General features: G+C 39.5%; 1 protein-coding gene across 4 annotated transcripts in view; it reads left to right on the top strand.

Moving 5' to 3' along the window:
• LOC131253230 (threonine dehydratase 1 biosynthetic, chloroplastic) overlaps nucleotides 1-18,063 on the top strand; it is a 74,058-nt gene that overhangs the window by 31,179 nt on the left and 24,816 nt on the right. Inside the window, exon 8 of one of the 4 annotated variants that reach the window (XM_058254162.1) lies at nucleotides 17,699-17,779. The exons of 2 other annotated variants lie outside the window; for them this stretch is intronic. In XM_058254162.1, coding sequence (XP_058110145.1) covers nucleotides 17,699-17,764 — 66 coding nt within the window. In that variant the 3' untranslated portion in view covers nucleotides 17,765-17,779. Of the gene's footprint in view, nucleotides 1-7,739; nucleotides 7,965-17,698; nucleotides 17,780-18,063 lie in introns of those variants that run through there. One more of the 4 variants, XM_058254150.1, reaches the window with a different exon arrangement.

Genomic DNA, 18,063 nt, shown 5'->3' with positions numbered 1-18,063 from the left:
ACTTTGGCTTACGTAAAGTTTGCATCTTGTCATCTCTTTCTTCTCCTTAGGTCATAAACTCTGGGGGCGTCGATCATATTTCTGGTAATCGCAACTCTTTCTTCCCTTGATCGTATCTCATCGAATACATCTGTTACTTTGGTAGATCACACCTCGTCCATTTTTGTTGGATTGGGTATTGCTTAGCCAAATGCGTTCGTGTCTTTATTTTCTATCTTGTATGCCTCCAAATTCCCTGTCTTTTATCTGTTAGTAAATTGACAGTCTCTTTGAATTGTTGTCTTGTTCTTTCATTCCTACTGTGTTTTTTAGGACCTCAGGATGAGCAAGGCGATTGGTAGATGGTAGGAGGAATGGTTTGTATTATTTGGATCAAGCTAACATTTTTGTTTTCCCATCGACCAGGTGTGTGTGACCTAATCACTATGTTGGATGGAAAATAAACATTACATTGGGCCCTAGAAAGTTTTTAATGGTAGGAATTCAATCACCATTGTTTTCTTGTGGTGTGGTCCACCTGAGATTTAGATCTGCCTCATTTTTGGGCTAATACCTTGAATAATGATCCAACATAGATGGACGGTGCGGGTAAAACAAATACATCATTTTAGGGCCCACAGAGCATCGTCTACCAGTGACATCCCTACTGGCAACGTTAGTATGCAATCCACGTCCCTCGCATGTGTGCTCATGCGAGTAGAGGGTTGTAACCTCTGAACCAATGATGTGAGTGGGACCTTGACTGCCTGGCCCACCTCGATGTATGCATTGTCTATCCATGTTGTCCATCTGTTTTGCTAGCTTATTTTAGGGCATGGTGTAAAAAATGAAGCAAATACAAACTTCAGGTGGACCACACAACAGGAAAAGTGGTCATCGAGCGCCCACCATTGAAAACTTCTTAAGGTCTACTGTAATGTTTATTGACCGTCCAACCTGTTCATAAGGTCACACAAAATCTAGTTGAAATGAAAAAAAATACAACTTGATCCTAAACTTGTGTGGCCCACAATAGGTTTTTACTGGTTAATGATCACTGTTTCTTTTTGTGTGGTTTGCGCGAAATTTATATCTGCTTCATTTTTGGGACCATGCCCCAAAATAAGCTAGCAAAATAGATGGACGATGTGGATATGCAATGTAAACATCGACCTAGGCTGTACGGTCAGGGTCCCACCCACATTGCTGGTTTTGGGGTTGCAACCATTGCTTTCTTATGCAACCCTAAAAGTCTAAACCTTTGCACGTGGAATTGTCACACAAACTTTTTACAACAGGAAACTATGTGGGCTGACTGTGATGTTTATGAGAAATCCAACCTGTCCATCCGTTTTGCCCGATCATGTTAGGAGATGGGCCTAAAAATGAGGCAGATCCAAAACTCAAGTGGTCCACACAACAATAAGCAGTGAGGATTGAACGTCCACCATTGAAACATTCATGGGGCCACAAAAGTTTCCGATTAGGGTAATATTTCTATGTTTTTTGTTCATCCCAGTAGGAATGACTTGATGAATGGTATGGATGGCATATAAACATTAGGGTGGACCCTAGGGAGGTTTCAATGACCAACATTCTCTAACCACTTTCTCTTATCGTGAGGCCCACCCAAGTTTTGGATCTGCCTCACTTTTGGGCCCATGTCCTAACATGAATTGGCAAAACGGATGGACGAGATGGATTTCTCACAAACATCATAGTGGGCCCCATGCCCCCACCTTGCTTCATGATGCAGGCCGTCTCCATGAAATAACTTCAGAAGAAATATTCCGACGATATTTTCCAAAACACTAGAGTAATTTTTTGGTTGGAAATCCCAAAAATCTCGCCGAAATCCATCTTTTGTGTGAAATCGACTGTCTAATCCAAGAAAAAAGGGATTTTTGAGGTTTTTATTTTATTTTTAATTTTTTTTTTTTTATACCTCCGGAAATCGGCGCACATGGATGTCAATCCGCGATTGGCCCACAAAATCCATTCTAGATCCACTGAAACGCCTCCAATGGTGCTAAAAAAACACTCCCGCAAACAGATCTCTCTAAAAAATTTGAATTTGAAGCTTTTTTCTATATATTTTTTGATTTTACAGCTATTTACAATGGATAATTGTGTACATGTGTGGTAGGTGGCTACAATATATTTCTCGCCGATAAATTGATTTATCGAGAAAATCGATAATTTGCTGATTTTTGGGTGAAATCTTGAAGAGAAACGTCATAGGTGGGTTTCGATGTCACACCCTCATCGACAGCTATAATTTCGCCGAAATTTCGATATAATCAACGACAACTGATGCACTAGTTAAGAGAAATTTCGATATAATGAACGACAACTAGATAATGCATCTTAAATGTGTCTCTCATATAGTCTCCAATTTTGTTACTTTTGACCACTTGTCCACAAATTAGCAAAAGTTTGCTCGACTTATCTATTATTTCTATTCCAAAGTCCATTTAAGATGCATTATTGGATGAAAATTGACAAAAGGGCTATGCACGAAGAGATGAATACCATGTATTCCAATGATACTTGGTAACTAACTAATCTGCCATCGGATAAGACACTAGTTAAGTGTAGGTTGGTTTACATGGTAAAATTTCTTCCTAATGAATCAATTGATTGTTACAAAGCTAAGCTGGTTGCCAAGGGATCAAGTTTATGGAGTAGATTATCTAGTTGCCTTTTCTTCAGTGGCCAAGGTCAAATTGTTTTGAGTTATATTTGTTGCTGCAAATTGTAATTGGGACCTCTTTCAACTAGATGTTAAGAATGCGGTTATGCATAGGGAATTACATGAAGAAATTTATATGGAGCAACCTCCTAGGTATGTTGCTTGGGGAAGACGTCTTGTGCAAGTTAAAGAAGTGTATATATGAATTGAAGTAGTCACCGCAAGCTCGGTTTGAGAAGTTCAATGGTGTGGTGGTATCGTATGAGCTAAAGAGAGGTACAGTAAATCATTTAGTATTTTCAAAGCATACCACAACTGGCTATATTATCCTTGTTGTGTATGTGGATGATATTATAATGACAAGTGATGACTTGAAGGGTATTGAGAAGCTAAAGTTGTATCTTAGTTTCAAATCAAAGATCTTGGTCTTTTTCAATATTTTCTGGGCATTTAAGTGGATAGATCCAAAACTAGAATAAATTATGTTAGAGAAAACATGTCTGTGACTTATTGGAAGAGACGGGTATGCTAGGTGCCAAGCCGATAGATACACCGATGGATTTAGTTGGACTTGAGCTTGAAGAATGAGAGGTATTGGCAGACCCTGGCATGTATAAAAGACTTGTCGGTAAACTCACTCTATTTGATCGGTGTTGAAATACACCTAATAAATTTTAGGGTTTTTTTATTATTATATAAATTTGGCCTGAATCATTAGATGGATCATTGGGTCCATCCAACCCAAATCCAGGGTGATATGTCCATTGGATCATCAATCCAATCCATAGACCTTCAAGCTAAACCACCCAAAATAGAAAAGCAACTGTTGGATTAACAAATGCACCGCTGAGAAATCTCATATGACAAACAAATCACCTAGATCGTGGCAATCGAATTAATGGACATTTGGATGGCTATAATAAGAAGATATTGGTCCTAAAACTTTAATGAGGATAATCCTTGATTAATTTGTGCAAGTCCCCCTTAAATTATACTTGTGACTAATGTTCGCAATATTGATACTATTGGCCGATATTATCGTTATTGTTGGCTAGCGACACGAAACCATAAAAAACCCCACAAAAAAAGAAAAGAAAAATACAATTATGTGTATCATGCGATATATTGCATGATAGTGCACATTTTTTTTTCTTCGATATAACTGATATATTGCACAATATTGCACGATAATTTCTACAATAAAAGGGTTGAGAATGTCGGGGTTGCATAATTATTGAAAAAATCGATTTTTATTTTTTTATTTTTTATAAGGGGAAAGCTTTCAATCGATGTAAGAGGGAATTTCGGTACCTGTAAAAGAAGATTGCGCGATTGGAAGTAGAATTTCGTAGGCCACTCGATCATTTGATAGCTGTGCACCGAAAATACAAAAAAAATAAAATAAATCGAATTTCCTGTTTTTTTTCTTCGAATAAATAGTAGATTTAAACTGGAAAGGAGATTTTGACAACCAATCTACAAAAAATCATGGAGATTTGGGTTTTTGGGTGAGAGATTTTAGGATTTCACGTTCCGGTTTGGGTTTTGGGTTGAGAGATTTTAGGGATTTGACGGGAAGTCTAGAAAATGGCTTCGAAAGCCTATAAAATAGGGGTGCACGTTGGGTATTGCCCCCATCAGACGCAACTAGAGATGGATGGTCCTGTCACGGGCTGTGGAGTCCACCTTGATGCGTATGTTTCATCTAATCAGGTCGTCAATTCTAGAAGGTAATTTTAGGACATGAGGCTGAAAATGATACATATCAAAGGCTAAAGTGGACCACACGACATGAAACATTAGAGATTAAATGCATACCATTGGAAGCTTTTTGTTAGGGATAGAGTTTTTGGATAAAGCTAATATTTATTTTTTATCTTCATCCCGGTCCATGTGACCTTATGAACATGTTGGATGGCAAATAAACATCACGATGGGCCCTATGAAGTTTTGAACTGTAAGCATTCCATTGCCACTGCTTTCTATGGTGTGGCCCACTGGAGTCTTCAATCTACCGCTTTTTCGGGATCATGTGCTAAAAGGACCTATCAAAAATGAATGGATGGCGTGGATAAAACATATATAACATAGTGGGCCCCAAACAACCCTTGATGGATCCGTCCGTCTCTTGCTATGTTCTAGTGGGTATTACCCAATCAACTCCCTTTTCACGGGAGCGGATTAAGCGTGTTACATGCTGGGTATTACCCTAACTGTAGGGCCCACCTTGATGATTTGATTTATATCCACCTTGTCCATCCGTTTTTCCAACCCATTTTAGGATAGGTCCAAAAAATATGCAAATCCAAATCTCAGGTGGACCACACCACTTGAAACAGTGGTGATTGAGTATCTCACCATTGTTTCTAGTGGTATTGGTCCACCTAGGATTTGGATCTTCTTAAGGTTTGGGATCACGCCCTAAAGTGAGATGAAAAAACGGATAGACGACATGGATATACAAAAAATACATCAAGATGGGCCCCACATGGTTAGAGTAACACCCACTAAGGTGTTACCCGGGTAACAGCTAATCCAATCCCCTTTTAACATGCGTAGTGGATGTGCTTTGTGAGCCCCACTATGATCTCATGTGTTTTGTGACACCATCCATCATTTTGGATGATCTGCTTAAGGCATGAGCTGAAAAATGAGTCAAATCCACATTTCAAGTGGACCACACTAAAGAAAACAATGATGATTTAACACTTACCATTGAAAGCTTCCTTAGCGCACTGTAACATTTATTTGTCATCCAACCACTTTTTATGGTCCCTTGTTTCATCAGATAAGATGCGGATGAAGGGAAAATCAAATATCAACTTTATTGAAACTTTTGTGGCCCCAATAAGTTTTTAATGGTAGACATTCTATGATCACTGTTTCGTATGGCGTGGTCCACCTAATATTTGGATCTACCTCATTTTTAAAAAAAAAAATCTAATGCCCTAAAATGATTTTCCAAAATGATGTGACGGTGTAGATATACCATTTTACATTGAGGCGGCCCCAGCTTTTTTCCTCCTCGATTTGATGAAGCAGATTGCATACTAAATAAACCCTTTGGGGGGAGTGGATTAGGCGATACTTGGGTGACACCTTAGTGGGTGTTACCCTTATTGTGGGGCCCACCCTGATGAACTTGTTGTATATCCATGTTGTGCATCCATTTTTCCAGCCTATTTTAGGACGTGGTCCTAAAAAATAAGCAGATCCAAATCTCAGGAGGGCCACACCACAGGACAGTGGTTTAATTGAATGTCCAACATCAAAAACTTTCATGGGCCTACTTTAAGCAGAACAATAATGTTTATTTTTCATCCAACCTATGGATAAGATCAAATAGACTTAAATGAAGGTAATGCACAAAGATCAGCTTGATCCCAAAATTTTGAGGCATACGAAAATATTTTAAAGGTCATTTGCCACTTTTTCCAGTGGTGTGGTCCACCTTAGAGTTTGATATGCTTAAGTTTTTGGATAAAATCCTAAAATGAGCTGAGAAAATAGATGGGCGGAGTAGATATACAACACGTTCGTTAAGGTGGGCCACTGCGCAACTCTATGTGGGTCTAAGCCATAGTCGGTCAAATCATTAATAGGAATGTTTTTCAATTTCTACTTCTTTTTTTGCTTTTGAATGAATTTATTATGTTTTTATACATGTCTTGATATATTTATAAATGTTATGCATTAAATTTGAATATAGTGGCATTAGCTCAGTTAGACAACAGTGCACAACTTAGGACCCTACACAAAGGAAATTTATTATGTGCATTTCTTTTTTAATATTTTATGATTTAAAAGTGTGTATTAAGGTCTTTTTAAATAATTCCTGTAGTTTCATAAAAAAATTCAACCATTTTGCCAATGTTTCCCCATGTTTCCCAAAAAGTGCGATAAATTATGCGATACAAACAATATATCCCATTTGATAACCGATACGTATCTGTATCCCAAGGGTGCGATACATTGTGCGATTCCGATATTTTGAACATTGCCTGTGACCACACTTTGATCTTATAGTAGTAATATTTCACACCTCATGATAAACCTATTTAAGCATCTCGAAAATATCATTGCAATGGTTCAGAAACATTGTTGAACACCCCCTTAAGATTAAAGAAATGAGGGCTCAACCCACACTCTTATCACTCAAATATGGAGAAAAGAGTGATTAATGAGATACACATAATTTTCTTTTGAATGCTATAACAAAAAGAGTCTAGTAGACAAAATCGTTTGTAGTATTAGAGTCCTAGGGGGAGATCTAGGGATTGAATATCCATCTTAGCGTATTTAAAAATAAAATAAAATTCAAACAAGGGCACCGCATGAGTGTTACCCCTTTAAGGGGAAAATGCTCATGCGTTACGGCTTCACTCCCTTTAAATGGGTCAAAGAGAGAGATCTTCACCACTTGTCCTCATCATCATGCAAGTAAACTTCGAATATGAGTAAATTCCTATGCTTGTATTATATCTGTAATGCTGAATTTGATTGGCTTACGATTGAATGATCACCTTGATATGTTATATGTATGTAGATCATGTTCTTGATGATTTAACATTCCATATAATCATGCTTAGAACACTGGACAACTTGAGGAAGAGTGAATCCCTTAAAATAGAGAGACGGGAAGATGTCTTCGGGATGTCTCCGACTCCCTAATTGGTACCCTCAAGGCCTCTGTCTCAGACTATTGGTCAAGTGGGGTAGGAGTTTGACCAGCTCGTAATGGGCTACTCACGGATCTGAGCCGGGTGGTTGTGCACAGTAAGGAGTGGGTTGTTACCGAGGGCCTATCATGCCCAGCATAATGACTACTACCAGTGCTAGAGACTAGCCTCTGTGGGCCATGTGGGTTTTGGCAGGTCGAGTTGAAAATGACTGGGCCCTGGTGTTCACTGATAACTGTTATGAGAAAGGTGGACTTTTGCATGTATTCAACACATCATGAGGTTGATGAATGAATATGCTTATATCCCTTGCGTGACATGTTATAATCCTGCACTTTTGTTTATTTACCGAGCTGTAAAGCTTACCCTATTTGGGGATCTTGATTCAGGATGCAGCGAACCTCAAAATCCTTAAGGAATGGCCTGACGAGTTCAACAATAAACCCTTGGAAGAATGGGCAAGGGAGCATGATATTATGTTAGAATATGATACTTTGAATAGTTGAATTATTGTGAAGAAATCATGTAATAGTCTTGTATTGACTAAAATCATCAAGGACTATTTCTATTCTTAGGCTATCTTGTGAATGTTATAAGCTTTTGTTTTAACCCAATCCGGTGTCACACTTGTGACTCAATGACTGGGCCAAGTGAGTCAAGTACTGAAAACGGGGTGTGACAGTTACACGCATGATATTGCCTTTTCTGTTAACGTGGTTGGTCAATCTATGCAAAATCCAAGAGCCCCACACTTAGCTGCGGCATGTAGTCATGAAAATTCTCAAGTACTTGAAAGGTACTCCTGGGAAAGGTATCTTGTATAGGTCTCACGATCATCTCCAGATAACTGGTTAGTCTAATGCAGATCATGCATGGCTGAGATATGATAGATGGTCGACTATAGGTTATCGTACCCAATGTTTTAAATATCAACAATATTGACCGATATATCCCACGATATATCTTGTATCCCACCTGTGCGATACGAAACGCATAGGTAGTGCCAATATATCCCACATGTTTGATTTGGTGAGCATTTTCAATTTTCGATCACTTTTTTTTGTTGAAATTATGTTAAATCAGTGCCAAATGGTTATAAATCCATTGGTTCTTCATGTTTTGCATGAAAAATCATGGAGTTGGAGCTTTGATTTCAATATCCATTAGTGCTTCATGATCTCATCTTTTTTTTTTTTTCCCCAAAAATCTCCTTCAACAAACTGTCAATTGAGACTAATTTCAAAGTATTTTGAAGTACTTAATGAAATGATCATCACATACATTCTAATTTTGAAATTTGAGTGTAGGTAGCCCGTTCGATTTGGGGAAATTTGAGAAAAATTCGAAATTTCTCCAATTTCTCTTAAATTGTTTGCAATGTTGCACTCCAAACATGAAATCATGCATGTATGAGGGTTGATCTACTGATTTGTTAAGTCCTTGTCAATTTTCAGAAAATAAAAATCATTTTTAATTAGAAATTAATAAATTTTTTTTTTTTTTTTTTGAAATTTACCTTCCAACCAGCTGTCTATTGAGACTAATGTTGAAGTATTTAGGAGTATTTGATGAAATGGTCATCATATACACTCTAAATGTTATGCATTCAAGTTGAATATAGTTGCATTAGTTCAGTTAGATAGCACATAACTTAGGACCCTATACAAAGGAAACCTATTATGTGCACTTTTTTTTAAAATATGTTATGATTTAATAGTGTGTATTAAGGTATTTTCTAACAATCCCTAAAGTTTCATTGAAAAATTCAACCATTTTCCCAATATTTCTCCAAGTATCCCAAAAAGCGCGATAAATTACCCTATACAAACGATATATCCCATGCCATACGTAACACGATACCGATATTTTGAACACTGATTGTTCTTTCCTCGGTGGCAAAGTGGTAACTTGGTAAAGTAAGAGTAGAATGTGGTTGCCACGTCAAGTGCTAAGACAAAATATAGACCAATGGCCCACACCACTTTCGAGCTTATTTGGCTTAAATCCTTCCATGAAGAATTGGGGTTTGTTGTCAAGGTCTAATGCCTCCACATTGTGACAATCAAGTTGCTATCCACATTGCCAACAATTTAGTGTTCCATGGGAGAATGAAGTATATAGAGATTGATTATCACTTCATTCGAGATAAGGTCTCTCAGAAGGAAATTTGCACTCCTCTTATCTCCTCCCATGGTTTGGTTGCAGAACTATTCACTAAAGCTCTTGGGAGGTGACAATTCTTAAATTTTGTATTCAAGTTGTACATGTATGATATCTATGCTCTAACTCGAGGGGGAGTGTTAAAACTATAGTGGTCCACACGTTTTGGGCCTTGGGCTTCTTTGGGCTTTGTTTTGTTTATTGGTTTTAAGTTTAGGGCCATATGAATGACATTTTAGTTTATCCTTAAGCAAGGAGGTTATTTCTATAATTTCAATTGTAACACATTAAGCCTTAATTTAATGAGTAGGAGACGTGTGGAGGCTAGCATGTGAGCAGTTGTCCCCCTTATCTCACCTGTTTTCTTTTATTCTCTCAATCTTTCTCCTCTTCTCTAGTTTCTATTACAATTAGCCTAATTTCCCTATTTTACTATTAGGAAGGAAATTCCTCTAGAATCATAACAGGCAATAGCCCAGCTTGCCACCGCGAATTAAATCCTTCACTTCGCCAGAGCTACCAAAGGTTTTTTGCTGCCTCCTTCCGGATCCCCTAAATAATGGCTAAGGAATCAAAATCCAAATAGTTTTACCACGGCAATGAAATGGGCTCTTCTCCCATGCCTCAATGAGATTAAAGAGCATGAGGAAGTGGTTTCAAACTTCTCTCACAAAGGGGCAATGCAGTAAAAGGTGGCTCAACTCCTTGCTGTTGTTGCACATGATACACTTGTTAGGAATTGCGATATTACTTTTCTTTAGGTTATCAATAGTGAGGGCTCAATTAGCAATTCCCACCCTTGCAAATATATAACCCAAGGCTAGGCTGGCAAGAATGAACCACATGTAAGCTAGTGGTGAGATAGTATCATCACGGCACAAAGGAAATGGAAGAGAGACTTAGAAGAGAAGTAATTAGTTCTAGTCCACTTCCAAATCTTTTTATCAGCGGATTGCACCTAACCTCATGCAATTTCTTCGTAAATTTTTTTTTTTTTTGAAGGATGAAATATCTATAAAAGAGAAAGAACGAAACAAAACAAGTTGCCCAAGATGGAAGCAGCTAAAGAAAGGAGAAAAAAAAAAACCTAAGAAAAGCCTAAGCTACATGAAACAAAAGAAAAAGAAAAAGAGAAAAAACCTAAAAAAACTATACAACTCGAGACAGGCAAGAAGCAGCAGCTAGCCACCAGCCGTTGGGTGATGAAGGAAGGCCTCTCTATCAAGAAGTTGGAAGCGAAAGAACCGTCTTTGAGGGGGAGACAAATGGACCATTCTTGAACCTCCCTAACAATGAAAGCAATAACAGAGGCTGGCGAGTTGGAGCGATTACGAAAGCATCAAAGGTTTCTTTCGTACCAAACAGCTCATAAAGAGGCTATCCTAAAGAGCCTCCACATGAACATAGAGTCTTTGTCAAGACTTCGGCTATGCCAAGCATGTAAGAAAGAAGGAATGCATCCTGGAAACACCTAGGTCATATCAAATTTAGTGTAGACGAAATTCCAGATAGCCATTGAGAAAAGGTAGTGGATGCAGAGGTGAGGGATAGACTCTGTTGTGCTGAGGCATAGAAGGCAAGCATTGGGGAGTATCAATCCACATTTCTGAAGGTTGTCTGTGGTCAGGGTTCTCCCTCTTGCAAGTAACTAGGTGAAAGCAACACCTTTCGGAGGAGCTTTTTAACTCCAGAAAGAGGGGAAAGACTGAGCTTGCAGGATGAGAGAAGATGAAATGTGCTTGTAGAAGGTCTTTGTAGAGAAGGTCCCCGAGGAGTAAAGGTTCCATGCCAGAGAGTCATCATGAGTTGTAGAAAGTTGAATCCCCTGCAAAAGGTGAAAGAGAGAAAGGCTTTAGTTTCTGAATCATAAAGGTTTCTTTTGCAAGGAGGACATCGAGATCCAGATCCAATGGAAGAGAAACAATCAACAACAGAAATAGAGATGTTAAGAGGGGATGTTGGCAAGATTGGGATAGAGATCAGCTAGAGGTCTTTTCGAAATCAAGGTATCAAGCCAAAATTTGATGTTTCTACCATTACCCAAGCTGAAAGAGGCTCCCTCTAAAAAGTAATTGCTTTCCACCTGAAATAGCTTTCCAGATGGAAAAGGCCCCATAGAGGACACCAAGATCCAGATCTAATTTCTCCATAAATTGGCCATTAATATTTCTACATAGCAAAACATTCCACACTATAGAATTGCTGACACATTTACTGGAATTGCTAACACATTTATTATTGAAATGCACTCGGGTGGATTGGCTCGGTTTGAGGGTCAACCTAAGCCCAAACCAGCCTCAAGAGGAGTCAACCCAAGGCCCAACCCCCAACCCAAACCCATCCTAACCTCAAGAGGAGTCAACATGAGGTCCAACTCAAACCCTAGACCCAACCCAAGCCCAACCAAATGGATTGAATGCTTGATCCCTTCACAATTCGGGTTGGGTCGGGTTAACATATGGAACTAGTAAGCTAACACAAAATCGAACATAAACCATCAAATAACACCATTAAAGTAACACCCGTAACCCATAATGGCTGTTATAGGCCTATTACGTGCCATTTCTTTCATAACAGGTGTTACAACCTTGGTTCCCACCGTTACTATTACATAATGCACGGCTGTTACATAACCGTTTTTTAATACCATGTGTGGGCCACGATCAATATTGATCATGAACATTATTTTCTATACATTGTCGGTTATGATCGCGAACCCTATATTGCATAGAGTCTAGAACATGGATTGTTCCCATGCAGGCCATGGTTTTATGTTTCTGCCACGCATGTTAGTAATAACTCATAGGTTTATGTATTGCATGTAAAGTTGAGTTGCGTAGGGTCAGGTTACCTGAGGCCTCAACCCCAACCGAACTCAACTTGGGGTTGGGTTTAGGACTTTCAGCCCAACCCTGACCCAACTCGACCCATCTTCACCTAAAGTTCGGGTTGGGCCAATCGGTGTTGGGTTGACCCAATCCAAGTTGCACCCCTAATTCATAACATTCAGGGATATTGGCTTTTTTTCTTTTTCATTGATGGAAAACGGAATGGAAGACATAGGAAGAGGCGTTTTCTCAATCCACAAATCACACCTAAATCTCACCATGGCCCCTCTACCTATAATAAAATGACTATCTGTCTAAAAATAGCTCCTAGTGCTACTTGAATGATTTGTTGTCACCCCTCGCACCTTTGCTAATTAGGCTAGTACTTCTCCAAACTTTTGTGCCCAAGTTGCTTGACAGGATGCTAGGAAACCAACCCCTATCCGTCACACCACATTTGCAGTGTTTGACATCACTTGACGACGCATCTGATTTCTCTCTAAATCTCCACAACTTCCCTAACAATGCCTAATTCTTTTCCTTAATCTTTCTAAACTAGGCCTTCCTACCTCTTTGATTTTTGCACCCCCTAGCTAACAAGTTTGATCTTGTGCCCTCCATCTCTACCTTCCTAGAGGTCTTTCAAGCCTCTTGATCTTGTTAGCAAACCTAGATGTCAGTTTAAAGAGAAAATAAACTTGGAAGTTTGATGAAGTAGATTTTATGAGAGTAATTTTGCTTCCCATGGATAGATAAGATCATTTCTAGATGACCAACTACTTTTCAGTTCTCTCAATGATGGATCCCAAAATGCAGCAGCTCTAGGGTTATCGCCCAGGGGAAGGCCAAGGCATATAATGGGAAGAGACTATTTCCTACAAACCATTGAATTTGCCAGAGCTTGGACCTCCTCACCGACAACAATCGCTTCCAAAAAACTTTTCTTGACATTGATCTAGAGGCATGCAATTGCTTCAAAACATCCAAGAAGCACTATATATAATAAGTGTTTTCTGCAAGTTGGTGGGAGATTGTTAGCTTAGACGAGCCAACCATGGAACTCCCCTTGAGCTCGAGATTGTAGGACCCTTGCAACAGAAGGTTCAAATTTTCTGCCACAATAAAGAAACAAAAGGTCGATAAGGGGTCTCCCTGATGCATTCCCCTGGAGCTACAAGAGAATCCTGTTGGAAAATTGTTCACTTGGATTGAGAAAGATGCAGATGAACCGCCCCCCTCAATCCATTTAATCCAATTTTGACCAAACCCATTTTGCAAAGATAACACAAAAGAATTCCCCTAGCAACATGATTGTAGGCTTTCTCTATGGCGGACTTCGCTAGACTTCCTGTTTTGCAATTTTGCTTCACAGAATCTAAAGATTCGTTGGCAACAAGAACACCATCCAGAACTTGCCTCTTGGGAAGGCAATACAACAAAGCTCATGGCCCCTCTGTCTGATAGATTAACACTTGATGATGTTTTTTGTACTCTCTCCCATAGAACTAATGGGCTGATGACCTTTGATGTTCATCTTCTCATCTGCTTTCGGAACAAGGGCAATGAAGGTTGCATTTTTACCTTTGTTTTGGATCGCATTCTGTTGAAATTTCGTCAAGAGGCGATGAGATTATTCTTGATGAAAGACCAAAAATTTTGGAAGAAAGAATACTCTAGGGTCTGGAACCTTGTTCTTATCCATGTTGCTAACCCTGTATACTCATCCTTCTGAAAACTTCTTTCAAGTCAGTCGGCAATATCCTGCAGAATTTGCTCGACTGATAGTCCATCCAGCTTTGGCCTTTTAAAAATCTCCTTGGCATATACGTGCTTAAGGAGTTCAACAAATTTTGCACTAATCTGAGTGGGACCTTCCACGAGAGTTCTGAATCTTGATTTTTTTGGATGGGGTCCTTTTTCATCTTTCATTTGCTATTTTATAGAAGGTTGTGTTCTTATCCTCTTCTTTAACCTAGGTGGCCCTAGATTTTTTTTCTCCACATCACTTCTTCCCTTAAGGATAGCAAGTTGTTCACAAATCAACACCACCTTTTCTACTTTTCTACCCTATCTTTTAGTTCGCCTGATTGAAGTCCCCATAAATAATTCCGATTGCGCAAAGGATTCCTTCCTTCTTGACGTCATTGGCATCAAACTTTAATTGTTCCACTCCGTTGGTGTACATAGATTTATGTACACATGTGGAGTACCATATATGACTAGGATTAGGATTAAATTAGATTATCTAATATGTTGCTTTATCTCTTCCTAAAGACTTCTATTGTAAGCCATCATCTCTTAAGTCTTTTTCATAGATACAAGTTTGAGGTGAGGGGGGAATGCGGGGGCATTTTCACACCGGGCTCGAGTGGGGTGGCCTGTGGGATGTAGGGGCACACTCGGGGTGGGTGGCCCGTGGAACCCATGGATTTGGGACCTGTGTGAGGCGAAAACCATGGATTTAGGGCCCATGAGGGTTCGACCGAGGACCTAACCCATGGATGTGGGGCTTGCGCTATGAGATAAATGGATTAATTCTCCATGCTCTATCAGTTCGAGCTTTTAGAGCAAGTGGTTAATTGTCCTACATTAAATTGGTATCAAAGCAGGAGGTCTCGTGTTCGAGACTCCTCACCGGGGGTGATTAATGTGGGGGCATTTTCACACCGGGCTTGAGTGGGGTGGCCTGTGGGATGCAGGGGCACACTTGGGGTGGGTGGCTTGTGGAACCCATGGATTTGGGGCTCGCGTGAGGCGAAACCCATGGATTTGGGGCTCATGAGGGGGGTTCGGCCGAGGACCTAACCCATGGATTTGGGGTCCGAGCTATATGAGATAAAGGGATTAATTCACCATGCTCTATCAGTTTGAGCTTTTAGAGCAAGTGGTTAATTGTTCTACATCAGGGGGAGGTACAATATTCTCTTCTAACCTTCTTCTTCATCTTCTTTCATATTTCTTTCCTTTTCCTATTCTTCTTATTTCGCATGGTCCAAATCCCCCCCTCCCTCATGTTTTTCTATTCCTCTTTACCCTAGATCTTCAAGTTCCTTCTACAACTTCGATTTTGACAGTACCATCAGTTTTTGTTTAACCCTGTGAGATGGTGAAAGAGAGATAGGTTTCTCCATCACCATTCTATAGATGTAACCCTAATGCATCATTGATACCCTGGATCTTCAAGTTCCCTCTACAACTTTGATTTTGACAGTCTACCATCAGTTTCTGTTTTTACCCTGTAAGATGGTGAAAGAAAGAATAGGTTTTCTCCATCACCATCCTATAGATGCAACCCTAATGCATCATTGATTCATTTGGAAGAGTCTCCTCTACTAGTCATTTCCTCTTGAAGAAGAACCATAGCATCCTAAGCTACAAATCCCACCAAAGAAGTCTCTAGAAGCCTCTATCTATACCAGAATCGAGTTCCGCCAGGTTTTCTGGCTCGGATATAAGTCAAACCCCTCAAGGACTGTCAGATTTCAATTCTGATGTCAATTCTGGCACTAGATCTCTGTTAAGGCCTCTTCGAACTGCCAGAATCAGGCCATACAACCCCTTCTGACAAAAATAAAATAAAATAAAAAAATAAAAATCCTGTGGGCCTCCCATTGCTTCCAGAGTCACTGGATCTGAACTAGAATCCTCCATACGTTGTCGGAATCAAGCCCCGCTGCCTCTATTGTTGTCAGAAATCCCTTGTGGGCCTCCTATTTCTGTCAGATTTGTTGTGCACCATTGCCAGGACCACTTGTTGTTGTTGGAACTACTTTGTGGGCCTCGTATTTCTTCTAAATCTGTTGGGTACCACCTCTAGGACCACCTATTGTTGCCAGAAATACCGTGGGGACCTTGCTGCTATTGGATCTGACGGATACCACCTCCGGGAACACCTGTTGTTGCCGAAATTGGCGTAAGTGTCCTCATCCATCTCCAAACTTGCTTTTTGGCCCTCCTGGACTACCATCTGCCTTTGGATCTCTCCTCTGGACCAACTGTGGTAGCAAATCTGATGTGTGATCCTCCGACAGGCACTAGATCTACATCCAAGTCCCTCCGATGGTACTTATTATCACCTCAAAAAAGTTTCTGTTCTTACTCTAAACAGGAGATAATAAACATGCCCAAATTTCTTCTGGACAAATGGACAACCTTAGTTTTACAATTACTACGGTAAAACTAAATGTCACAAAAAATTTAGAGTGGTGCCAGGCAGCCCGGATGTATATTGGAGCATGAAAGACTGGATACGTTACAGGAACCGAGGAACAACCCAATTTTTACAATCCCACATATGATGAATGGGAAAGTGAAAACTAGCTTGTGATGTGTTGGTTGCTAAATTCCATGCAACCAAACATTGGTTGCGGGCCCCATCTCTTAAAAACCGCTAATGATGTATGGGACAAAGTCACCAAAATGTACTCTCACAAAAAAGGCTTAGACCACCTTTATAAATTCCACACAGAGATAAATAATCTTGAACAGGGAGATGGAACCATAGAAGAGTATTTTTCTAACTTGAACGAAAAATGGAAAGAATTGGATAACTGTCAAGTAGCTATTCTAGAATTGGAAGATTTGAAAAATCAAATACATCAATTCAAAATCTTGAAGTTTCTCGCTTGTCTTCATTTGGACTTCGAACCTCAACATATATAGATTCTTGTGAGAGAATCTCTTCCCACCTTCAAATCTGTATATAACTACATACGCACAAAGGTTTGATGACGGAATGTCTCCCGCACCGTTCTTCTAGAACAATTAGCCTTGACTACAGACTCCTAAGGGGTAAGGAACTGGATGAAGAAATGTGGACAAAGATAAGCTCAGATGCACACACTGTGGAAAAAGAAGACATCTAAAGGAATATGGTTGGGCCATTCATCTTTATCTTCAGCCAAAGGATGTCAAAACAAACTCTTCTGCCAATGTAAGCACTATTGAAGATACTTCCCCCCATAATGACCATGGCCCAAGTGAGAAAACCATCAATCAGCTACAACAACAAGTGACAACTCTAAGCCTCTTTTTAGTAACTAGAAAGGGCAATTAGGTACTTTTGCAATTGCAAACCACGTCTCTCAGACATCTTAGATCCTTAATTCAAGGGCATCTGATCACATGATGGTTATGAGCGATGGATACACTTCGTACTCTACTATCTACAATAATTTTAGATTGGCTGGTGGTTCCCTTTTGTAAAGCTTTGGGAAAGGGAACTTTTCTGCCTTTCTGATTCCTTGTCTCTCTTCTGTAATCCAGGTTCCTTCCTTTCCATCTCACCTTCTTTCTGTAAGCTCCTTGACAAAACAATTGAATTGTTATGTTATTTTTATCCATCCTGTTGTGTTATCTAGGGTTTGCCAACGAAGAAGACAATTGGTTGTAGTTATGAAGATCGAGGGCTCTATTTTCTTAACTGAGAACAACTCAGTTCCACTCATGTTTTAACTTTCAATATAGAGAACAGAAATCGGGGGATGCTCTAGCACATTGTTCTAGGTCATTTATCTTTCCAATCATTATGTCATTTATTTCCTGGAAAGTTCAATAAAAGTGATAACTTACAATGTGAAATTTGTAAGTTATCCAAGCATCATCGAACTACTTTTTCCTCGAGTAATACAAATGCATTGAATCCATTTAGACGTATGGGGACCTGCTCCATTAGTTTTTGTATTTGGCTTCAAATATTTCCTATTATTTTTCGATGATTTCTCAC

This window comes from Magnolia sinica, chromosome 1, assembly GCF_029962835.1.
Source record: "Magnolia sinica isolate HGM2019 chromosome 1, MsV1, whole genome shotgun sequence".
Classification (NCBI taxonomy): Eukaryota; Viridiplantae; Streptophyta; class Magnoliopsida; order Magnoliales; family Magnoliaceae; genus Magnolia; species Magnolia sinica.
Note: the sequence above shows the minus strand (reverse complement) of the source record. Positions and strands in the feature narration are given on the sequence as shown.